The 26,394-nt window shown below is 35.6% G+C and overlaps 1 protein-coding gene across 4 annotated transcripts in view; it reads right to left on the reverse strand.

Moving 5' to 3' along the window:
• Positions 1–26,394, reverse strand: part of Stk4 (serine/threonine kinase 4) — a 154,749-nt gene that overhangs the window by 68,514 nt on the left and 59,841 nt on the right. Inside the window, exon 11 of one of the 4 annotated variants that reach the window (XM_046433283.2) lies at positions 687–996. The exons of 2 other annotated variants lie outside the window; for them this stretch is intronic. In XM_046433283.2, the coding sequence (XP_046289239.1) occupies positions 949–996 (48 nt within the window). In that variant the 3' untranslated portion in view covers positions 687–948. Of the gene's footprint in view, positions 1–686; positions 997–4,270; positions 24,969–26,394 lie in introns of those variants that run through there. One more of the 4 variants, XM_058575653.1, reaches the window with a different exon arrangement.

The raw sequence follows: 26,394 nt of genomic DNA on the forward strand, positions 1-26,394 counted from the left end.
TTCCGAAATGAGAAAGAACAACTCATCCAGTGTCTTGAAAGCAATTAAGTTACAAGGAAAAAACTGAACATAAAATTCACTCTAGTTCTATTTGCTTATGATTGCTCTTTAAGAAAAATTCTATTTTAAGAGTAGTTCTAAATTAGTGTATAAATTTCACACTTAAGGAAGCCAAACTGTGAGAGGAAAACCTTCAGGAAATTAGTTAACATACATTAAAGCTCCTAGAATAACTGCAAATGCCTAAAGAGAGTAGGAACCAAGAAGAGAGCAGAAAGTGATGCTCCTGATATTTGAAAACACTAAAGGGAGACACTGAAAGTCTCATCATTTGTAGGGAAGTTAATCTTGCAGAAGATATGAAAACCTAAAACACCAAGTGCACCAAGCTGCTGCTTTAATGTAACTTAATAATTTAGGGAACGAGCTGGCTAATCACATAAGAATTCCCTGCAAGCTTTGTGCCTCTGTACACTCTCTTGGGCTGGAAATTTCCAAAAGACAAGAAAGACCAGACTGCTTCTCATTCTTCCTGCCAAGTAACAGAAGCCCAAAGAGCCCCAAGCAAAATCTGAAAGCTAAAATACAAATTGATCTCACTTCACTTAATAGCTGTAGTCTTAAAAGATCTTCAAACTATGATCCGACTTTAAATACACTACAAGAACAAAAGATTTATAGAAAACTTGTCAAGAATGCAAATAAAAACTTTATTTTATAGGCTGGGATTTTTACAATTTTGGCTATCTTAACATGGGTAAACTTGCAAGTAAATAACACACACTTTCTGTAAATTACATAAAACTTCATTAACTCTACTGTAGGGGACTCCTATGTAATGAAGAATCAGAGGTTCACAACTTAAATATGCCCCAAAAAGGATTTAAAAAAAAAAATCCTTTGGTGGGAATGGGAGTGGTGCAGAATTCTTCAACAAAAGTGGACAAGCTATCTGCAAGGCACATCAGCGATCATGAAGTCTTGGGGCCTGAACTCCTGCAATGTTAAAAACATAAATCAGAACTAGATAGAGGGTGTTCGTGTGTATATATAAGATTTAACACCAGCATAGTCCTACAGAGAGGAATAAAAACTGTAAAGACAGAAAAACCCAACTTTTACATATGAATTTTTATCATTTTTTTCTTTTGCTTTTTTTGGTTTTAGAGTGTCTGAAAAGGATGTTTATAAAATATATTCTACGAAAGCATTAATCTGTTATCCTTAGATATTTTGGCATAGCCCTTTATTCTTTTCCAAGTGTTTAATTGATATAATCAAATGTGATTTAATTTATATCATGGTAATGCTTTTCAAATGTGCATAAATATACAATCCAGAAAAAAATTCTTTATAAAGAGTGTGTCTTAGTTTTTCAGTACAGAAAGTGTGCTCACCATATTCTTAGCAGTAACTTCAGTAAATTCAGGCTCAAGGTCAAAAACATTTAGTTTCTCTGGTGCAAACTGATTCTTTGAAATGTGCATCCAAATGTTTTCTAAAATGGCAAGCATCTTAAAGAAAGAAACTGCCTTTCACCTGCAGTCTGGTTTACAACCTGGAATCTATAATAAATAGGAGAGGGGGGAATAGTGACAATACCCTTTATTTTTATGTATATCACAGACAGAGCTGTGGGAAGGTAAAATTCATGATTAATATGATATTCATGTGTCTATAAACATATTCTTTGTTACTTGAAGTTGTATGTTCTAATTTTTGTATATTCTTTTCCTCTCTGTTAATTGCATAAGTATAAAGTTATTACTGTTTTATGACTTGATAATATTTCGTTTTAAAAGGAAAAAGTACACTAGTTACTAGTTTCTTGCCTCTAAGCGCCCAATACTCCCTTCTATATGTGCTCTGGGGAATCCTTTTCTCATAGGAAATACTTCCTTATATTAAACTCCCCTTGTTTTACATGCTTCCCCACTAATAAAAAGATTTCCAAAATGCCAAACCCCAAATAAAAGTTAAATTTGAAAAATGCCAAGATAATTTTAAATCTCCAATAGTCTAGTATGTATATTTACAATCCAAGCACAGAATTAAAGTACTCTCATTTTCTCCCACTGAAAATAAGTAGTGAAGAGACAAATTCTGGTAGATTCATACAATTAAAGATACTCAGCAATAAAAATGAACAATAAAGTATTGCAAAAACATGGATGAATCTCAAAACAATGAAGTGAAAGAACACAAAAGGCTATAGACAATATGATTTCATTCATATGACACCTTAGGATAAAACTATAGTGATAAAAACAGGGCACAAGGGAATTTTTCAGGATGACAAAAATGTTCTAATATTTGATTATGGTTGGTATTTATAAAACTGTATATATCTGTCAAAGCTTATCAAACTGTATACTTCAATGGAATGAATTTTATGATATATAAATAAAACTTCAATGAACCTGACTTAACAACAACAAAAAACCCCTTTATTATTATTTTTTTTAAAGTTGTTGATGGTAGTTAATATAAAAGAAATTTTAGGGGCTGGGGTTGTGGCTCAGTGACAAGTACTTGCCTTGCACATGTGAGGCACTGGGTTTGATCCTCAGCACGACAATAAAAAAAAATAATAAGCAAAATAAAGATGTGTGTCCATGTATAACTAAAAAAAAAATTTTTAAAAAGGAATTGTATAGCCTTAAACGCAAATGTCAGAAACTTAAAATACTTAATAAGCTCAATTGCTCAGTGAAGAGAAAATCAGAATAAGTTCATAAAAAGTAGAAATGCTAAAAGATAAATACATAAATTAATGAATCCAAAAGTCAATGCTCAGTAGTAAGGACTGACAAAACCAAAAGCTGATATTAGCTTTTAAAAAAATTGTAAAACCCCTGATAAGTCTGCTTTAAACAAAAAGAATAAATACTATAAATGAAAAGCAAACTACTAACTATAGATATGGCAATTTTATTTCATTTTTGCAGTGCTGGGGATTGAACCCAGGATTGTGCACACTAGGTAAGTATTCTCTCACTGAGCCATATATAATGTCCCTTACCCCAAATACTGTGTATTTTAAAGTTCAAAACTATATGACAATACATTACAAAAACTTAGATGAAGTAAAAATTCTAATGGAGGGTGGTCCTAGATTAATCTAGAATGAAACTACACAAAACAAGGATTAAGAAATCTGGACCACAGAATAAACTATTGTTAAAAACGTGTATTCAAATGACAGAGCCATAGAAGATGAAACAATCTGAAAACAGAGAGATAAGCATAATATTATTGAGCAAGTTGTTTTCCCTAGGAGGAAAAAAGTTAACTCCCAACTTCCAGTTCTGACAACATGGCTAACTACTGAGATTAACTCCCGAAACTTCCTCCTCTGAGAGAGGGGGCCGCTGGGGTCCAGAGACACTGTGTGTACCACCAGCCCCAGCCCTTCTCATGATGTTAACTAACACTGTTTTTCTCAGTAATTGGGTAAAATGAACACCAGCATAGTCCTACAGAGAGGAATAAGAAATGTAAAGACAGAACTGAAGAGAAGCACAAGCCCTGTCAGAACTGCCCTGGTGAGAGGGAAAGACTCAAGGACTTTGTTGTATGGTGATTAGGAATGATAACAAGAGTAATAATAAAAGAATTATATTTAACATTTATTAACTATTCATTATAGTTGGTCATACATTAAGTGCTTCACATGAATTACACTTCATTTCATCTTTACCAGATCTTACAGCTAAAATTATTATTATTTTTTTTTTTTAGCTAAAATTATTTATGTGATTCTATAGATGAGGAGTTTGAGGTTTGAAGAATTACATAATCCAATCTGACTGAGGTTACACAGTCAGCAAGTGGTAGAGACTAAAATGCAATCTGTTTCTGAGTCTGGAGTCTGCATTTTTAATGAGTCATCACCCAACATCCACTATGTGGTGCATTCACACTCATGCTCTCAGCTAAATGGAGAGAAGATGAAGTGCAAAGATACCAACAGAGCCCATGTGCTGAGCAGCACCAGGCTGGCAAGTTTTATTCAAGCCTAGTTACCACATGTTAAGGGGTTAGGGGCAAGAGACTGGGGCTTTCTCCAGCTGTAAAAAATGGAAAATTGAGCTAATCAAGTAACCTGTACAGTTTGTGAGAAATAATCAAAATTGCATGGGTAAAAGTGCGTGGAGACAAATTTTTGCTGAAGTTTTGAAATGCTGTATCTTCAGACAGAAATTCTGAGCAGTGATATAGACTAACGCCCAGTTTGTGGAATCCTGCCTCTCCTCAGAAATGATCAGAGTTGTTAAAAAAAAAAAAAAAAAAAACCTACTGCATGGGGCTGCAGTTGTGGCTCAGAGGTAGAAAAGCACTTGCCTCGCATGTGTACAATTCTCAGCACCTCAGCACCACATATAAATGAATAAATAAAATAAAGGTCCATCAACAACTAAAAAATTATTTAAAAAAAAAACACTGCATGATGCCTATTGGAAATGTGGCAGAAGTTGGAATACATGTCCCTTAAGGCCCCTTTTAATCCTTAAAGGCTCTCATTCTCTGACTGATACAGAGTTGGATCAGTAGTATCACTAAGTAAGGGGGACAATGGCTTCTAGGAATTCAAGACATATATATGCCCACTTGTCACCTGCTCTTCCTGTGAAGCCACATGGAAGTGACTGTAAGACAGGCTTTCCTCAGACCCAAGGTGCTAAAATATATGTTTGTGGTTCTTAGGATCCATTTCTGAGCCAGTCTGGACTCAGCCTCTGGCTCATTATGTATTAAAAATAGAAATTATCCTATATTTCAACATTAGAGAATATGATCTTAAGAATGAACTTTAAAGAAGAAGGCTGCTAAATAGCTGCAGATCAGGCAGTCTCAGAATCAAACCAAGGAAGTAAAAACCAGTGTCAAGCTCATACAGATCCATATTGTTTTGAGCAACCTTCTGAGGTCACCAGCTACAAGCTTTTAAGTCTTGCTCTCAGTGCTATTTCAATAACTGAGTTAAAAATCCAAGCTCAAACCAGCTAGTGTGATTCACCAGCAGAACCAGGCTACTGTGTTCTGAAACAAAGACGACATTCATTTGCCATGTGGTTTCTCAGAAAGCGTATCTACACAGCAGGCTTCCCTGGCAATTTTGGATACATATGTCTTTTCCAGACTGCTGTTTTTGGCTGGTTTTCTTAAAGTAAAAAATACAAGACCTCATTATATTCCAAAGTACAAATGAATTCAGTCTCAACATACTTTAAACCTGACTTTACAGGAAAAATAAGAAGTAGAAACAAAAATAATGTGCCCTGTCAAGAACAATCTAGGTTAGTCTTCTTACCAGAAACTGCTCAGCATGATTACCTTAGTAAAGCTCTATTAACATGCAACTAGTGTTTATTCTGGCTAGCTCCTAGCCATTCACATGGCACAGTAGGGTTGGAGACCTAATACTAATCATAATCCCCATTCATCTTTCTTCCAGCACAAAATTAGAAGAAATTCATGAGAAAAAGGTTAAAAAGCAAATAAGCATGGAGACTGTCCAGAAAGGTGGAGGGAGAAGTTTGAGAGCACAGGGTTTAATGGCTAAAATCCTGGCTTCATTCACACACTTAATTCAACAGGCAAACAACGACAACAACAAGTGCAATCATGAAGCCTTTAAACCTCTCTCCAACTGAAAAGAAGAAAGACTGGCTTAGCAACAGTGATCTGAAAGCAGCCCAGCTCCACCAAAAAAGCTCCAAATACTAAAGGCCAAATAAAGAGAATGATTAACTCAATCAAAATAATGTTATAGACTATATGTAACCATAAAATGATGATTTTATAAATGTTTTAATGACATTGTTCATGATAAGTGAAAAAAAATCAAGCTATATTACACATGCAGAATGATCTCAGCTATGTAAAATAATATATAAATACAAAAAAACCCGGAAGGAAACATGTTAAAATGTAAGTGATGATTATCGCTGAGGGTGGTAGAATTATAGGAAACATTTTCTTCTTTAATATTTTCAATATCTGAACTTTCTAAAATGTGGATATAATTTTTTTACAATTATGAGGGAAAATAGCATTGTAACATCCTAGAAGAGCAAACCGACGCTTTAAAAGAAAAAATTTAGGGCTATGGATATAGCTCAGTTGGTAGAGTGCTTGCCTCACATGCACAAGGCCCTGGGTTCAATCCCAGCATCACAAAAAAAAAAAAAAAAAAGGTTTACTGCAAGCCAGAGACTCCTAAGTGCTTTAAAGCCATTGTCTCATGTCATACTCACTATGGCCTGGCCCTATGATATGTGATTTTTATCCATGTTTGACAGATAAGGAAATTGAGGGTTAGATAAGGTGACATGGCAGCTTAAGAGAACAGTCTATGAACCCTAACAGAATGACTCTGATTGTTTTAACCATTGCCTTCAACCAAATGTAGAATCTGTCTCCCTGCCTATACGCTTGACTGAAAAACAAGACTCAATGATAAAATCTACTTTAAAATAATACACTATAATAATTTAGGAGGATATGATTACAAAAGAGGTACAAAACAAGATACTAAGTTAAAAACACCTCTAACTAAAGTGATAAGCAGAACCCACATCATAGAGCAGACATCACTATGGCTGAAAATACATCAGCACAACAAATTCAATCCAGAGCTAAATGCCACAACACAAGAGAAAGCTAGAAAAAACTGTCAAAAAAAGACCCCAGTATCCACTTAGCAAACTGCCAGGAAAAAAAGAAAAATATTTTAAAGATACAATTACTAAGACTTGGAAAGAAAAAATTTGAATCTGCCCTCCAAAAAGTCACCAAGCAATGAGAGGCATGGACCACTGGTGACTAGCAGACAGGGAAAAAACTGAGAGAAAAATAAAAAGCATTGTACTGGATGCCAAATTATATAATCTGTCACCATCTGAGGAGGCCCTCCTTACTTTTTTTTTCAGTCCAGCACTGAAGGTCTTTGGGTTAGAAATAATCAATTTTGCTTGGCAAAAAGGCATCAAGACACTAAAGTACTATGGATCAAATTCTGTAGAATCAGCCTATTTGAAATGCATTAAAGTCAGTGCCAAAACCAATACGGTATTCTGTTCACAGCTCCTTTCTGGGGGGTTTGAAAGCAGAAAAATACTGAAACTCAGAGTCGGAAGTAGAAACTTTCTATCTGTAAAAACAAGCCACATTTAGATACAGATGCTATCAAGACTTAGAAATTGCAAATTAACCACGTATTTTAAGTCCCTGGTTGTTAGCAAAAGTGGCTGTTTAGAAATTCATGAAGCTGGATTGAAAAAGATTTCCTAAACATGACATAAAATTCCAGGAACCACAAAGTAAAAGTTAGTAAATCAAAATACATAAAAATCTAAAATGTCTGAATAGTTAGACATTATATAAAAGCTTTAAAAAACAGAAAATACATTTATCACCTATTAAAAGGTTGATAATCTTACTTGATCACCACTCTTAAAAATCAGTAAGAAAACTAATGAAAGATAAATAACAAACTGGCAATTCACACACCAAAAACAATAGAGAACTTTGACAATATTTATCACAATTTCAAATAAAAAATTTGACCCAATAATTCTACTTGCAGGAGTTAATTCTAAGGGCATACAATGTAAAGATGTTCATTAAACCAATATTTATTAATATTAAAAAGTTGGCGGTCACCTAAAATGTTCATGAATTGGGGATTAGTTAAATCAAAGGTCACAAATACAAACACTTTCAGGGCTGGCACAAGCGATAAAAATAACCCCAAGGAGCCATTTATAAAAAATAAACACAGGAGGTGGTGAGATTTGTGGTGAACTAGAGAGCTCATGCCTATTCAAATTACAGAAAATTATATGTGCCATGGGCCAAACTGGCTTTCCCTTCTCAGCTTCCTGTTCTCGCTGCAACCAGCCTCAGGATCCCATGACTTTGGATGCTGAGGGCTCACCTTTTTATCACGTTTGAGGAGCTACAAGAGTTCACTGATGTGGTACCACACTCTCAGTACTGGACCAAACTTTAAAGGTTATCTAGTCCAGTACAAAACTTCCCTGGAGGTTGCAGTCATTCAGCCTTGTTTAGGCCCTGGTAAAGAAAGCAAAGCGGGGAGGAGAAGGAAATGGACAGCTAGAAGTCAGAGAATGAGGACCAGGCCATACTAGCCATACTAGCTTTTTCCATCCTTAAAAAAACAAAACAACAGATGGGAGGAGAGGAAGTGAGAAAGAAAAAAGGTGAAATCGTGTACGTCACTAGCTCTTGCATAAATGAATATAAAACTCAAATCTTGATCAAATACCATGAATTCAAGCACCATTCTCATATAAGTGCTGAATTCATAGTACCATTGTTCAAAACATGCCTTCAGCAATAAACTTCTAGGCACCTGTTACTCTCATTAACTAGGCTGGTCCCAGGAAAGAATGGCCACAGATAATGTGACAGATTGTATATGGTATTTTTATTGCAAGATCTTAATTCACCTCAGGAACTGTTTTAAATTAATCCTAGAATGGTTGTAGTTTATAATTATAGCCTCAGCAGCACTTCTAAAAGTGGAAAACCTCTACTTGAGTCTGGAATGGAACGTTTCTTCCCAATGTGTGAAAATAACCTTCTGCTTGGTCCTGCCATATCTGGGAATCAGTGCACTTAGGAGGGGAAAGCAAATTTCCTGACTTTACTTCATTTTAAACACTAATCCCTTAAGATGTTTTAAACTCTAATTAGCTACATCCACTTCTGAAGGTTACAAAATCTTGTAATAGTTTTTAATCATGATTTTCCCAAAGAGTAAACTGAAGTGAGCGGTGGGTCTAAAGAGTGGATTTGAGTTTGCTCTTCCTCCAGCAGCTGGCCACCTTCATATCCAAGGTTGTATGCAAGAGGAATTCAGCTCTGCAAACAGGAATACTCAGGGCAGTGATGGCTCCCAGATAGCCCCATATCTGTCTCTCACACACACACACACTTAACAACCGTACCACAGGATTAAAACTATTTTGAAAAAAAAAAAAAAAAAAGAATACAAATGAGGGCACTGTCCAGGTCTTATATAGCTTCCAAGGGCAAGAACAGAGGAGAAATAATCTGGTGAGAGAAAAGACAAGGGTCTGTCAATGACTCGATTAATATGCTAGATGCTTGAACCCTAGGAACAAAAAAGTCACAACAGAATTCAGTTCATCTTAAGTATTAAATTAGTGCTTCAAACCATACGTGAGCTAAGAAGTGAGAGCTGTCATGGCAGGGCCTCAACAAAATGTGAAGTAAGTGCTGGGGCTTCTTCCTACCTCCCTTCTTTTGGGTGGCCTACCTAATTATTTTTTTTTAACTCTTCCTTTTCTGGTAGTTCATTCATCCCTCCCACCTTATGTTTTGATATGTACACAAAATTTATTGAATGGCCATTCCGTTAGGCACTCTACTAAGTACTTCAAACGTATTTTAAGCCAGATGCAGTCATGTGTGCCTACAGTCACTGCACTTGGGAGGCTGAGGCAGGAGGACCACTTGAGGAGTTGAGACTAGCCTGAGAACAGCAAGACCCTGTCTCATAAATAGGTAGGTAGGTAGAAATTTTACAATTTTTTTATCTTCTCAATAACCCTGAGGTAAATGTGGTCAGTATATTCATTTTAAATTAAGCAACTTGCCTAGAATTTTAGATCACGTAATAGTGAAGGCACGACTGACCAGGTCTATCTGGCTCTTGGTCACTTACCCTGCCTCCTATGTTCATTTTAATCTTCTGAGTGTCCAAAGCACTTCTTGCATTTTAAAAGGACAGGGGAAAAGCCTTATTAACACTAAGCAACCTTTATGTGCTTTCTACAGGGTCTGTCTTTCAGATTCTTGCAGCTCCTGTAATAGATAGGCAGTAGTTCCATTTTAAAGACTAACAAAGAACCAGAAGGTTTGAGGGCTCTTTTTAAACTCATCTTTAGCAGATGAAGACAGCCAGCCCTAGAAAGGGCAGCTGGCCTGATTAAGGTTACAAGGCTATCAGAAGCTAGGCCTGATTCCTGATATCACTACTCCCTTTTAACTACACGTGAGCCATCACTTGGAAAGGAGCCCATTTACTAGCAATAAACCAGAAATTCAGGCACTTGCTAAATGTTTAATATGCTTTATCCAGCTTCAATCTACAGTTCTAATCAATGTTTTCTACTTAAGAAGGGAGAGAAAACTTAAATTCCACATCTGTCAAATTTATAGTCCAAATAACATTCCTATACACATAGATGAGTAAATTTTACATAAGAAAATTGAAAAGGATTTGGAAGTGCATTTTGGGCTCAAATGACCATCAGATAACACATTCTGAGCACCTGTGTGCTGTGGCTATGAGCCAAGTGCTGGACAGACTAGAGGAAGAAAAGCAGCAGCATCTGAATTAGATACACGCTCACCACCAGCACATATGGCATAATACTTCTTAGGCAAACAAATATATTATTCTAAGATGATTAAGGGACTTCATATAAAAAATGAATTTAAAGCTTAACTCCATCACTTATAAGTCATGCACTCTGGAGAGACATCATCTAGTGTCTCCAAGCCTCACTGCCAAAATGAATGGGATAAGAGCTATCATGCATTTTACGTGAGAAGATGAGTGTGAGAAGCAAATGGGACAAAATATTCATAGGGACATACACATAATAAGCACTCAACTAGGTGTACCTACCAATAAAACAAAATGAGACAAGAAAATGAGCAAACTATAGAAAGATTATTTAAAAAAATAATATCTATTACTGCTGTTAAAAAAAACAAATTAGCAGAAAAACAAAAATGAGACAAGAAAATGAGCAAACTATAGAAAGATTATTTTAAAAAATAATATCTATTAATGCTGTTAAAAAAAACAAATTAGCAGAAAAGTTCATACTGATTAGACAATAAATAACTGGGAATAAGAAGAAAAATTCAGGAACAAATGCCTGAATTAGACCAATTGGCACACTGGGACAGATATCAGGAAAAAATGTATCAAATGTTTGCTAAAGCATTAAGACTTCTATACAATAGACATCTTTTTTTTGTTTTCACAGAGATTATGTTTGGTCAAAACCAAAACTGTTCTTAAAATAATAATGCTTTTTGGTTAGCATGACATTTTCTGACAACATAATTATTATAAAATCCATAGTTACAAAGTAAACAATAAAGAAAATAAAAGAAGGTAAAAATTAAATTGTCCCAACATGGGAATTTGTTACCTAAACAATAAAATGCAAAGCTTGTCAATATGCGCTGTGTTCTGAATAAGCATGGAAAAAAACATTTAGAGTCAATGATAAATATTCCTCTCGATGTCATAAAATTCTCAGTAGGACAAAATAAACCTACAATCATTCTCCTTGGTTACTCCAGATCTCATCATACATCATTTTACAAATGATTCTTCTTCCTGGCTTATAACACTAATTAAATACCTACTCTGTGTTCAGTGTTGTTTGTTGTTGCTTTCACGTAAGAAGAAAAAAGAGTTAACAGAGATGTGACTTGAGAATCTGGGCTCTAGAATTGATTCTGGCACTAAGTAATGAAGTTGTCTTTTAAAAATGTCAAACTATAAGGGCTGTGGCTGTGGCTCAGTGGTAGCACACTTGCCTGGCATGTGTGAGGCACTGGGTTCAATTCTCAGCACCGCATACAAATAAATAAAGGTCTATCAACAACTAAAAAAATATTAAAAAAATAAAAATGTCAAATATAAAAAAAGGATAGGAAACTGTTTCATTTCCTCACAAGAACACTGTAAACATCACCAAATAAAATAACATGATATGAATGTACCACTTTAACTGTATTAAATGCTCTGTCTTAAGTGATGATACACTATTACTAACATCAGCAAATGGAAGCATTCCAGGAGAATGGACATACCAGGTCCTTTGACCTTCCCCTGTCTCTGAATATTTGTCATCAAAGAGCTAATGAATATATAAAGAACTCAAAAAACTTAAAACAAACAAAAAAAATCTAATCAATAAATGGGCTAAGGAGCTGAACAGTCACTTCTCAGAAGAAGGTGTACATTTGATCAACAAATATATTAAAAAAATATACAACATCTCTAGTAATTAGAGAAATGCAAATCCAAACTAAGATTTCATCTTAGGCCCATCAGAATAGCAGTTATCAAGAATACAGACAATAATGTTGGCGAGGATGTGAGAGAAAAGGCACACTCATGCATTGCTGGTGGGACTGAAAATTGGTGCAACCAATATGGAAAGCAGTATGGAGATTCCTTAGAAAACTTGGAATAGAACCACCACTTGACCCAGCTATCCCACTCCTCGGTCTATACCCAAAGGACTTAAAATCAGCATACTACAGTGACGCAGCTACACAATATTTATAGCAGCTCAATTCAAAATAGCTAAACTGTGGAAGCAACCTAGATGTTCTTCAATAGATGAATGGATAAAGAAACTGTGGTATACATACACAATGTAATATTACTCAGCATTAAAATAGAATAAAATTATGATATTTTCAGGTAAATGGATGGAGTTGGAGAATACCATGCTAAGTGAAGTAAGCCAATCCCCAAAAACCCAAAGGCTGAATGTTCTCTCTGATAAGTGGATGCTGATCCATAATGGGGGCGACATGGGAAAAATGGAGGAATTATGATGGGGCAAAGGGGAGGAGAGGTGATGAGGGGGCAAGGTGGTAAGAAAGATGGTGGAATGAGATAGACATCATTATTTTAGGTACATGTATGACTACGCATATGGTGAGATGCCGCTACATCATGTACAACCATAGAAATGTAAAGATGTGCTGCAATTGTGTATAATGAATCAAAATGCATTCTGCTATCATATATACCTAATTAAAATAAAAAGGACTAATGATACTTTTTTTCTACAAAGGTTAAATACAATGTGAAATAATAAGTAACAGAATTCTACCAGAATTCTGAAAGAAAAGTTGGTTTAAATAACCCAAACTAAATTTCATTTAATCCTTTCTCCAACCCTGTGGGAAAAGTAGACCAGAAACCTGAAACTCAAAGAGGAGAGCCACTCACCTAAGATCCCAGCTAGGGCTGAGGCCATTCTCCCCTCTTCTGATGTACTGTGATGTCCATTCTACTGGTCTGTGTCACAAGGTGCCTCTATTTTCAAGGAACTCACATCACACAATGTCAAACTTGTATGCTGGTGAATTAATTCCATTACCCATTTTACCTAGCCACAACCTCTCTCTGGCATAAGGATACGCCACACAGAAGACTGCACACACTAGAAGCAAAAAGGTGGCATCTACTGGCAAAAGTGTGTTATTGCAATTGGAGGTCTGGCTTACAACACTCAAGAGAGCTTGGTGGTTTGAAAAGCATGTGAGGTGGGTAGAAAGAAAAACTTGATTTTTCTATTTTTATAAGGAATGTCATTGGGATTTTTTTAAAAAATATTTTTTAGTTGTAGTCAGACACAATACCTTTCTTTTTATTTATTTATTTTTATATGGTGCTGAGGATCGAACCGAGGGCACATGCTAGGCCAGTGCTCTACCACTGAGCCACAACCCCAGCCCTGTCATTGGGATTTTGATTGGAATTTCATTAAATCTGTATAGTGCTTTTGGTAGTATGGTCATTTTGACAATATTAATTCTGCCTATCCAAGAACAAGGGAGAACTTTCCATCTTCTAAGGTCTTCTTTCTTTATTTAGTGTTCTATAGTTTTCATTGTAGAGGTCTTTCACATCTTTCATTAAGTTGATTTCCAAGTTTTTTTTTTTTTTTTTTTTTTTGAGGTTATTGTAAATGGGGTAGTTTTCCTAGTTTCTCTTTCAGAGGATTTGTCACTGATTTACAGAAATGCCTTTGCTTTATGGGTGTTGATTTTATATTCTGCTACTTTGCTGAATTCATTTCATCTGGAAAAACAAGAAACCCAGAATAGACAAAGCAATCCTTACCAAGGAGAGTGAAGCAGGTGGCATCACTATACCAGACCTTAAACTGTACTACAGAGAAATAGTAACAAAAACAGCATGGTATTGGCACCAAAATAGACATGTAGATCAATGGTACATAGAGGACACAGAGAAATCCACATAAATACATTTATCTCATACTAGACAAAGGTGTCAAAAACATATTGGAGAAAAGATAGCTTCTTCAACAAATGATGCTGGGAAAACTGGAAATCCATATGCAGCAAAATGAAATTAAATCCCTCTCTCTCACCATGCACAAAACTCAACTCAAAGTGGATCAAGGACCAAGGAATTAAACCAGAGACCCTACGTGTAACAGATGAAAAAGTAGGCCCAAATCTTCATCATGTTGGATTAGGCCCCAGCTTCCTTAATAAGACTCCTATAGTGCAAGAAATAAAACCAAGAATCAATAAATGGGATGGATTCAAACTGAAAAGCTTCTTCTCAGCAAAAGAAACACCTCAGTCAGGTGAATAGATAGCCTACAGAATGGGATCAAATTTTTACCACATGCACATCAGATAGAACACTCATCTCTAGGATATATAAAGAACTCAAAAAACTTAACACCAGGGCTGGAATTGTGGCTCAGACGAAGAGCACTCACCTGGCATGTGAGGCACTGGGTTCAATCCTCAGCACCACAAAAAGACAAGAAATAAAAAATGTATTGTGTCCACCTTCAACTAAAAAATAAATATTAAAAAAAAACTTAACACCAAAAAAACCTCTAAATAATCCCATCAACAAATGGGCCAAGGAACTGAACAGACACTTCTCAGAAAATGATATACAGTCATCAAATATATGAAAAAATGTTCAACATCTCTAGCAATTAAAGAAATAATTAGAGAAATGCAAATTAAAAAAAAAAAAACTATTCTAAGATTTCATCTCACTCCAGTCAGAATGGCAGCTATTAAGAATACAAACAACAGGGCTGGGGTTGTCGCTCAGTGGTAGAGTGCTCACCTAGCAATGCATGAGGTACTGGGTTCAATCCTCAGCACCACATAAATGTAAAATAAAGATATTGTGTCCACATAAAACTTAAGAATATTTTTTTTAAAAAAGAGTAAAAACAACAGTAAGTGTTGGCGAGTATGTGGGGAAAAGGCACACTCATACATTGCTGGTAGGACTGAAAATTGGTGCAACCAATGTGGAAAGCAGTATGAAGATTCCTTAGAAAACTAGGAATGGAACCACCATTTGACCCAGCTATCCCACTATTCGGTATACTTCCAAAGGACTTAAAATCAGCATACTACAGTGACACAGCCACATCAATGTTTATAGCAGCATAATTCACAATAGCTAAATTGTGGAACCAACCTAGATGCCCTTCAGTAGATGGATAAAAAAACTGTGGTATACATATACAATGGAATATCACTCAGCATTAAAACAGAATAAATTATGACATTTGCAGGTAAATGGATGGGGTTGGAGAATATCAAGCTAAGTAAAGTAAGCCAATCCCCCAAAACCGAAGGCCGAATGTCTTCTGACATAAGAATGCTGATTCATAACAGGACTGGGCGTGGGGGGGTCATGGGAGGAATGGAAGAACTTTAGATAGGGCAAAGGGGATGAAAGGGAAGGGAGGGCTTATGTGGGTAGGAAAGATGGTGGAATGAGATGGACATCATTACCCTAGGTACATATACAAAGACACGAATGGTGTGACTCTACTTTGTTTACAATCAGAGACATGAAAAATTGTGCTCTATATGTGTACTGTGAATTGAAATGTGTTTTGCCATCATACAAATTAGAATAAATAAATTTAAAATTAAAAAATAAATAAAATAACATTTAAAATTTTAAAAAGAAAGAAAAATTGTTGAGTAGAGATGAAAGAGGAAGGGAGGGTGAGAGGAAGACATTGGAAAGTTATTAAAATAATACTAATGACTACTTTGGAATTCAATTTTCAACTAGCAATGGTTTTAATTCTTTTGTTTTTTAAGCAGTTTTTTAATCAATCCCTTAGGGAGTTAAGTTTTCTTTAGAAATGTTATCTCTCTGATGTTATAATGGAAGTCAATGGAAGACCCCTGGGGAAAAGGTTTAGGTAACTAAAACGTGTTCCATGGACAATGTTTTGGGAAAGGAAAAGAAAGTGAGGGGGAAAAGTTGGCATTTATGAAGTGCCTATTATGGTGGAGGCATTTTTTATGCATTACCCCTTAACTCTCAAACTAACACAAAGTCTGTCCTGTAGTTCTAGTGTTATACCCCTTTTTACAGATGAAAATGAAGCTTAGAAGAAAGAAACTGGCTTAAAGCTATTCAGAAAATAGTAAAGTCAGGATGCGAACCCTAAAAGCTTGCCTCTAGTGATCTTAAGGATCAGGCCTACTCCTTTATAACAAAGAGCAGTCACTTTGATACACCTAATGTACTTCCAAACAAAGAGACCCAACCACAGTTTATAGAACCTTCTATAGAAACCTGAAATCTAAAATTTTCAGTCAAAAAACTTGGATGTACAGCACAACCAATACCCTGAGTTGTGTCTCTCAGTGGCAGCACAATGAAGCACCAACAATCAGCCTTTCCCCTTTGGTTCAACCTCCCGAAATTCTGTCTTCCTTAGCCTGTTAGTTTGAAGTCTCAAACTGATATGAAGAAAGGAAAAGAAACCTGCTTTCCATTCAAGGATGATTGGGGCTTGGAGTGAACTTGTTGAAGACAAAAGATATCCAATTGTGTTGTATTTCATTTGAGTGGTGGAGCATCAGGATCTTTGTCAAGTGAAGTGGTTATGTTGGGAGAGGGATATGATACAAGCGACACATCTTAGATATGAAAAAAAAAAAAAAGAAAAGGCTCCACATCATGTTTTTCTTTCAGGGGCCCTGGGGGACTTAAGCAAATACTACTTTCAGAGTTCTAAGAGACTCTTTCTTTGGATAGAGATGAGAAAATTGACATAAATCTTCATCCTTGTCTTCTTTTTTTTAAAATGTATTACAATTCTTATTACACATATAGAGCACAATTTTTCATTTCTTTGTATAAAGTATGTTCACATCAATTCATGTCTTTATACATGTACTTTTTTTGCATTACAATTCTTATTACACATATATACCACAACTTTTCATATCTCGGTTTGTATATACAGTATGTTGACACCCATCGTGCCTTCATACATGTACTTTGGATAATGATATCCATCACATTCCACCATCCTTGCTAATCTCCTGCCTCCTTCATCCTTGTCTTCTCAACATTTCATGTCCCAGGATAATAGATTAGTGTACTATCAAGAGCTCATGCCAGAAAAAAATTGGGAGGTGAAGCTGAGTAGAAAGACTAACAGTATTTTTGACAGCTCAGAAGAAGAGTAAAAAATAGGTGAAAGAGGTCATCATTCAAAGGCATGGCTGTGGGTCCAGCAGTAAGAAAAACAATTTACATTCATCTCAGCTGAAAATCTGAAGTTTCTTTTCTAGATTAATAGCAAATTTACTTTTAAAAATATCTTTCAGCCAAATGCAGTGGTACAAGCCTGTAATCCCAGAAGTTCAGAAGGCTGAGGCAGAAAAATCTTGAGCTCAAAGCCAGCCTCAGCAACTTAATGAGAGTCCTGAGCAACTTGGCGAGACCCTGTCTCAAGATAAAATATAAAAAGGGCTACGGATGTGGCTCAGTGGTTAAGTGCCCTAGATTCAATCCCCCAGTATGAAAAAAAAAAAAATCAACTTTTGAAACCTTCTCAACAAACAACAAGTAATACTGAATTTATAGTTGTTTCCCCTTTTCTTTTCTGACTTCAAATTATAGCATAATTAAAGTAATTGAACCAAATCTGACCTTGGTTGAAATGAGATTCAAACTTTAAAAACGTCAGATTCTGTTTATAGCAATTAGGAATCTAGGCCTACAGGACCCCTTCCCTTGCTAATACTAACTTGCATTCTGATAACTTGGGGCAGGCTAACAAACAATGTTTGCCACAAGACTGACTTCACTTTCCTGTGACCCTAGCGCTATGATTAAATTAGTCTTAGAGACTAGTTAGTTTATATAAACAGCACCAGACTGTGGCAGAGACCGATCTCTGAATAAATCTACGCCTTGCTTTTTAAAAAAGCTAAACAGGCTTAAAGTATTTAACTAACCTCTCAATACTGAAAAGCTGAAACTATGATCTTTAAGAATCAAAGGTAAGGGGGAATAGCAAGGACAGTGGAAGGAGACAGTCATCATTATACAAAATTATGTATGAAGATGTGAATTTGGTGTCAACATACCTTATATACAAACAGAGATTTGATAAATTGTGGTATAAAGGTGTATTAAGAATCGTAATGCAAAAAAATATGAATGTAATGCACTCCACTATTGTCATGTGTGTAAGAAATAATAAAAAAAATCAAAGGTAAGACTTATAAAAAGTATCATAAGGTTTATGAAGCAATTAACTTTAAAACCACTGTGAATAACCTAAGCAGAGAACTGGCTGAATAAACTGCAATATATTCTCCCAACAGAATGCAAAGATAGGGAAAAAAAAAAAAAAAAAGGAATGTCAACTATTTCTACATACTGCTATGGAGTGATTTTTAAAGAAGTGATTTTTAAAGATATAAAGTTAAGTAAAAACAAAGAGAAAAGTATGTATACTATACTACTGTTATCTTAGAACATGAGTACAAATATGTGTGTGTGTGTATGTGTGTACACATCTTCAAAACATAACAAAAAAGTGAAAATGGTATAGGAAATAAGGATATATGCTAAATCTGAATAACTCTGTTTTGTGGATTTGCCTTTGGAACCATATAATTTATATAATCATAAGGTAAAACAATAAGAAAAGCAAAATAAAATAACCAGTCTATCTACATACTGAGTATATGCACAACCACAAAGAACTATTCCAAGTGGCTTCAACATACAATAATTTGATTATACTTCTGGGATATGCCCTAAGGACAAAGGGAGCTGTAACACAATTGTGTTCAGTAATTGCTGGTGGAAGTACTGGTACTGTTATTCCGAGGCTGACATGCTTATTATGGAATGTAAAGCAAACATTGGCACTACTGAGGGGAAGGAATCACAAATATTGGATCAAAATGGTTAATACTACATCTGCAGTATTCAATATGAACTGCAATTAGTGTAAGAATTCATGAATTTGAAATAAACCTAGAAAAAAATGATTTAACTGCAATGAGCACACCTTATAGTAGACTGTGTTTTCTGACTATCATTCCCACTAAAGGGAACCAGAGTTCTTTTGAAAAATGGCTGTTTCCAGCTTTGGTGCAGGAAATGGAAAAGATGAATCTGGAATATTTCATCACATGAGAAAGCAAGAAAGCGCTTGAAAATTACTCTGAAATATAAAAATCAAACCTCAATAAATCAGGTTAAAAAAACTTGTAGGATGAAATCAAGATGGAACAACTTGAAATTTTTTTTAAAAAACTCAAAGGACTAAAATACAACAAATATTTTTAAATCCATGAATTCATTAATGACACAAAAAATCTTTGGTTATCTTTGGAGAATGGTAGGAAACTCATCATTTTGAAAAATGGTAATAAAGAGGGGAAATCAAGTATATAATCTGTCTTTTCTACATAAATTATACCTAATAGCATCTACAAAGTTAATGAAATGCTTAATTTCACAAGTATTTCAGTTGGTAAATGGAGAAGAAACCATCAAACGTCAACATTTTGTATCTTCTAACGAAATGGCATCTATTACCTTCAGTGGCTTTCAACAACAGCAATAAAGAGATGACCATATATCCAGATCCAGGAACCTCCAGACTGAAGTACACATACAACTTATGAAATATCCTTGCCAAAAAAATTCACCATGAATCTGGTCAAGATTAACAGTTCCAGAATTATGGCCAGTGGACCTATTAGAGATCCTGACACCCTCTTAAAGGAATAAGGTCAAACTATTTTCATTCTAAAACATTATTTGCCTTTTCTACTGTGTTGAAACTTGCACTGATGGTGCAAAAGCAATGGTGGGGAGAACTGCTAGGTTCTTACTAGGTGCGGTAAGTAGTATACACCTGTAATCCTAGCTTCTTAGGAAGCTGAAACAGGAGGATTGACGTCGTGGTCAGCCTTGGCAACTTGATGAGACCCTCTCTCAAAAAACAAAACAAAACAAAAGCTGGAGATGTAGCTCAGTGGTAGAGCACTCCTGGGTTCAATTCCCAATACTGCAAACAAAATTAAATAAAAACCTGCTAGCTGTAGTATGAATCAAAAAGTGGCACCTCACATTGTTAGCAGTTACTACATTCTTCAGGATCACAGGCTACAATTAAAAAACAAAAACGCCAATTCCATCAAGATCATCCTTTGATGAAGTACTAATAAGTAATAATTTATTAAAGCTCATGTCTTTTTTAACAGTATCCATGATGAAATGGAAAGTCTGCACAAAGAGTTTCTGTGGTAACTGAAATATGATGGTCATCTTGAGGCAAAGGACTTGTGCAACTGGGCTGTGAGCTCAACTAGCTGCTTTTCCATGAAATACCATTTTTACTTGAAAGAAATACTAACACACTTTGCTTTTTTAGACTTAGGTATCTGGCAAACATTTTCTCAAAAATGGAAAAACTGAGTATGCTACTTAAAAGGAAAATGGCTGCAAGTGTTTGTTGCCAATGATAAAAACTCAAACTTTCAAACAAAAATCATAATTTTGGAAAACTTGATTCCTGAAGAGATGGGTCATAAATCTGAGGATTTTTTTAAAAAATTTTGTATAATGAAGTATGCCAATATTTGGAAGATCTGTATAACACAGTGGACCAATGGTTTTCAAATGAAGAAGGCACAATGTTATTAAATCATGTGTGAATAAATGTCCCATTCAAATTTAAGTCAGGCCAATGAATTTTAATATGTAGTATATTAAAGTTTCAGATTCCACACTGCAACTGACCTTTAAGAAACCACTGACATGGCTTCCTGGCTGCCAAGCCGCACAGCCAGCCTACTGGTCCCTGCTGAGAAATGGCAGCAGAGCACTAGAGCAGAGTGGCAGGCTGGGTGGGTCGGAGTGCATGGCCCGTGGCAGAGTGGAACCCAACATGTGGGTGTGGCAGTCCTGAGGCACTGCTAGACAAGGTGCACCAAACTGTCACCCCTGGGTGGTCAGGCCTGGACAAGGTACGGATGCCTATTGTAGAAGCCCCCTGCACACATGCTGCCGCCCAGAACCAGCAAGGATAGACCATCCCATGACCTCAACTTCCCGCTTCCTGACCTGTGATAAGAAAATAGAAGCAGGACAGAGCTGAATGGCAATCGGGACTCAAGAGTTGAGAGCATTAGTACATTTCCAAACCCCAATTAGCATAAGTGTGGACCCATAGCAGTGAACCAAATGCTCTATAAATCCCTAGACTAGTACACTTGGAGCAGAAATGCTTACTACAGGGCCTCTCTTGCACTGCAAGAGTTCAGTTCCTGTTTCTATTCTTCAATAAATTCTACTCTTTCATTCATTCATCTTGGTCTGTGGATTTCATTCTTTGAATTCATGAGATAAGAACCCAGAAAGGTAAAATTGATTGTGAGCTGCTGAGGTCTGCTACAATACTTAAGGGTACAGCCCTCCATTAAGAGGTCCTCAAGCTGTGCGCGGTCGCATACGCCTGTATCCCAGCGGCTCGGGAGGCTGAGGCAAGAGGATTGCAAGTTCAAAGCCAGCCTCAGCAAAAGTGAGGCACTAAGCAACTCAGACTCTGTTTCTAAATAATATACAAAATTTAGGACTGAGAATGTGGCTCAGTGGTTGAGTGCCCCTGAGTTCAATCCTCATTACCAAACCAAAAAAAAGAGGTTCTCAGACACCTGGGAGGCGTGCTCAGACGCCTGCAACCTTATGCAGACCCCACCAGCCAGCAGAAACAGAGAAACTCCAGTCTCATCTGCAGAAGCACGGAATCAAGTTTCCTCTCAAAACTTCTGTTTTACCACCACCATTGTATTTTGATATAGGGTCAAAGAAAAATATCCACAATTATCTGAAAAGGCTATTAAAATATGTCTCCTTTTTCCAACTACACATCTTTGCCAGGATAGGCTTTCTTCATATACTTCAACCAAAATAATATATTAAGACAGATTGAACACAAAAACAGGTGTGATAATCTACTATCGCCTATTTAAGCCATATTTACAGCTTAAGAAATGTAAACAGTATCATTCTTATTGTTTGTTTTTTGGGGGGATATATGTTCATAATTTTTTATATTAATGAATGAGTTTATTAAGTGAATTATAATAAATTATTTTAAAATTTTCAGTTAATTTCTAATTCAGTAAATATCAATAGATATAACCCATATAAATAAAAGCTTTTGGAGGAACCAGGGCCTCCTGCATGGTAGGCAAGCGCTTTACTACTGAGCCATACCCGCTGGCCCCCAATAATGTTGATAAGTGCAAAGGGATCCTGAGAGCTCCTGGTCTAGATTAAACTACCAAGTTATAAGAAATTCATAGAACACATTAAACAGTACCACTCAGATGCTATCAGCAATATCCAAAAGGTTAGGAAATCATATGAAACAACTAGTTTCTTCAACAATCTCACAAAGTATGTGGGAGTAGGGGCCTATGAATTAAAAGACTGTATACATAGATATCAACCAAATGCAGTACAGAGCTCTTATCTGGATTCTATTTCACTGTATAAAAAAATTATAATGGGGAAAACTGAATAATGACAAGTATTTTGAAGCATGAAGAATCATTCTTTTTTTAGTTTTTTTTTTTTTTTAGTTGTAGAAAGACACAATACCTTTATTTTGTTTGTTTATTTTTATGTGGTGCTGAGAATTGAACCCAGTGCCTCACACGTGCCAGGCAAGCACTCTACCCCTGAGCCACAACCACAGCCCAAGAATCATTCTTTAAGGTATTGTAAAGAGGTCTTTAATATCTTAGAAATATATACGAAGATATTTAGAAATGATATACATTTACCTTTGATTTACTTCAAAAAAATCAAGAGGTAAAAGTGGGGAATAGTAATCCCAGTGGCTCAAGAGGCTGAGGCAGGAGGATCACGAGTTCAAAGCCAGCCTCAGCTAGAGCAAAGTGCTAAGCAACTCAGTAAGACTCTCTCTCTAAATATTACAAAAAAGGGCTAGGGATTTGGTTCAGTGGTCAAGTGTCCCCGAGTTCAATCCCTGATAACAAAAAAAAAAAAAGGTGGGGGACTGAGACCACTGGAAATTAACACTTAGTCAAAGGGGGGACTAGTGGAGGTGAAGGATTATATAAAACAAGAACAGTTATAAAAGTTGATGATGAATCCCAGTGGCTTGGGAGGCTGAGGCAGGAGGATTATAAGTTCAAAGCCAGACTCAGCAATGGTGAGGCACTAAGCAACTCAGTGAGACCCTGTTTCTAAATAAAATACAAAATAAGACTGGGAATATGGCTCAGTGGTTGAGTGCCCCTGAGTTCAATCCCCAGTAACAACAACAACAACAACAAAAAGTTGATGATGCATGTTGCTGAGTGATTGGAACTTCATTAGGTTTTATCTTAAAATGGAAGTTGGGGTATTCAAGGATGTACACTAATTTTTAAAATTCATTTGGCAAAAATGGACAATAAATTCATAGATAATGTTTTAGAAAAGTTTCCTATGTCATTATAAAACAGCAGATAAAATTTCAAGTTGTAGATAATTGGTTCCCAGAAAATATGAAGACATACTTTTGGGATTGTTAATTTAAACATCAGTAAAATAAAGGCATATCTGCTACAGTAGTAGTAATTCTCAACTCCTAGCAAATGTCAAAAGCATATAATCAAAAGCAAAAAACTAGACCTAATAAAGAATGAATAAGTGACCCTGCTTGAACAATTCAGTAAAACTTCTTAATAAAAACCCAAAGATGCCTCCCTTGGCCTCCACCATGAAGAGTGGCAATGGTACCAGCTTGTGGAAAGCAAATTTTAATACAGTTAAGGAAACCACGGACAAGCTGCTTGAGATTTCAAGAATTTTGAATATTGGCTTAGGCATGTAAACACTTGTCTGTGTTTCACTTTGTGAACAAGGAATTAACAAGGAAGCTTGATCATTGGTTATCAAGGAAATATGCAAGGCTATTGAAGCACTAAAGGCTGCTGAGAATATGACAAGCTGACCTTCTGCAGAAATCCTGATGAGATATGTCAAGCTCCTTGGGAGGATCTAAAGACTGCACATGAATGTACCGTGAAATTACTGCATGCAGCAGTGTAGAAAATTTTTCCTTTTTAAAAGAATTACAAAACCGTAGCTTTGTAAATTAGCGCAAAGGGGCTTACAGAGAAACCATCAAGTATCTGCATACCATCTTATTCATCTTCTTTTAAATGGCCTATTTTGGTTCTGCTATGTTTGTATTTATGTATTCCTTATCTATAGCTCTGGTAGCTTTAATTTTCCAAGCCATCTGTCCATCAGATGTGCACATATGCTGTGCCTGTTTGAAGTACAGTGGAACCCATCAGTAATGATGTGTAGTAGTTCTGACTTCTTGACATTTCCATTATATACTTTAAATTGTTTATAGATTTATATTGTATTAGGTTGAAAGTGGACAGAATTTTAGCCACCATTTGTGAATTTGTATTTAGATTCCTTATGTATGCCAGAATCTTGGTGGGGTTTTGTGTGTGTGTGTGTGTGTGTGTGTGTGTGTGTGTGGTGCTGGGGATTAGAACCCAGGGCCTTATGCATGCAAGGCAAGCACTATACCAACTGAGCTATATCCCCAGCCCTTGGTGTTTTTTGTTTGTTTGTTTTTGTTTTAAGTAGAAAATCATTTCTAGTCTTTAACAAAGAATATTTGGTTTTTTAAACATTTTTTGCACTAGGTGTTAGTGGCATATTCCTGTAATCCCAGAGAATCCAAAGGCTGAGGCAGGAGGATCACAAGTTCAAAGCCAGCCTCAGCAACTAGCAAGGTCTTAAGCAATTTAGTGAGACCCTGTGTAAAAATAAAAAATAAAAGGGTCGGGAGATGTGGCTCAGTGGTTAAGCAAAAATTCAATTTCTGGCACCAAAACTAAAAAAATAACAACAAAAAAAAACCCAACATTTTTTGGACAGTGAATAATGTCAACTAGATCATTTTTATATTGACTGAAAAATAAAACTTCTAGAAACTTAGATTTTTAAAAGTACCAACAGTCTTAGCTTAGTATTATTTATATTTTGAATCATTTATATCTAATGAGAATATTAGTCGAGAATATTTTCTAAGTTTTATATACTAAAGGCCTAAAAATGTTTTAAAATGAAACACAGCCAACAGCAAAGTAATAGGAATGCTTACCTAACAAATATTGAGTACATATTTAATAAATAACTAGATAGGTAGTATATTTCAGATAAATAATATTTTCTGAATAAGGATTTCTAATCATTAAATGGAAACTAATGAAATATACATCAGGAATCATAAATACGGCTTTTAAAAATCATTTTGTGTCATTATTTTTACCTTTAAAGTTTTAAATCATCAAAATGATGATTCAAAAATAAATTCTGGAAAATTTCAGATGGTATTGGTTCTGTTCCTGTAATAGAATCTCAGTGGAATTTTTTTTGCAAGGCTTACCATGGATTTAATCTCATTTTTTTGTTTCTTAAATGTTAGATTTTGTTAGACATCATTTAAGTGATGATATAAGCATTCATTCTTGGGTAGTATTTTCTTGTTCAGACAAGCTGAAGTGGCTTTAATAGGATTTAGTGATATTTAGATCGGCACTTTCTCTGCTGTTTTTTAAAAATCTTGGCTTTTGACCATTTTGACTTTTTCAATTCATGGTATATCTACCAAATAAACTGAAAGGTCTATTAATAGAATAAGCTGGGAGACAATAAGAATTTGTGATAAGCCACTTAAATGATACTAAACATTGCAACTACTGCATGCCATTCATAAAATCAAAGAGTATGTTTTTTTTCAAATTCCATAATTCATATGTTATTCTAGGCCACAGAGTTCATAGTGTCATTTATGATTTTATAAATTAAGCTATTTATGTATGAAACAAAGCAGAAAATATACTGAGAAATTATTATGTTTACAGAGGACTTCTGAATGTGCCATATTTCTTAAATGTTTTTTGGCAGTAGTGGGGATTGAACCCAGGGGCCCTCCACTGAGTCACATCCCTAGCCCTGTTTGTTTATTTTTGAGACCGAGTCTAGTTATGTTGCCTAGGCTGACCTTGAAGTTGTGATCCTCCTGGCGTTAAACATAAATTTTTAAATGTACATTAAAGTAATATTTAAGAAATTAAAAAAAGACTAGTTTTGATTTGCATTTCTCTAACTGCTAGTGATGATGAACATTTTTTCATATATCTGTTGACTGATTGTATATCATCTTCTGAGAAGTGTCT

This window comes from Marmota monax, unplaced genomic scaffold (genome assembly GCF_021218885.2).
Source record: "Marmota monax isolate L192 unplaced genomic scaffold, Marmota_monax_Labrador192_F-V1.1 WCK01_AAM20220418_F8-fsc00014, whole genome shotgun sequence".
Taxonomy (NCBI): Eukaryota; Metazoa; Chordata; class Mammalia; order Rodentia; family Sciuridae; genus Marmota; species Marmota monax.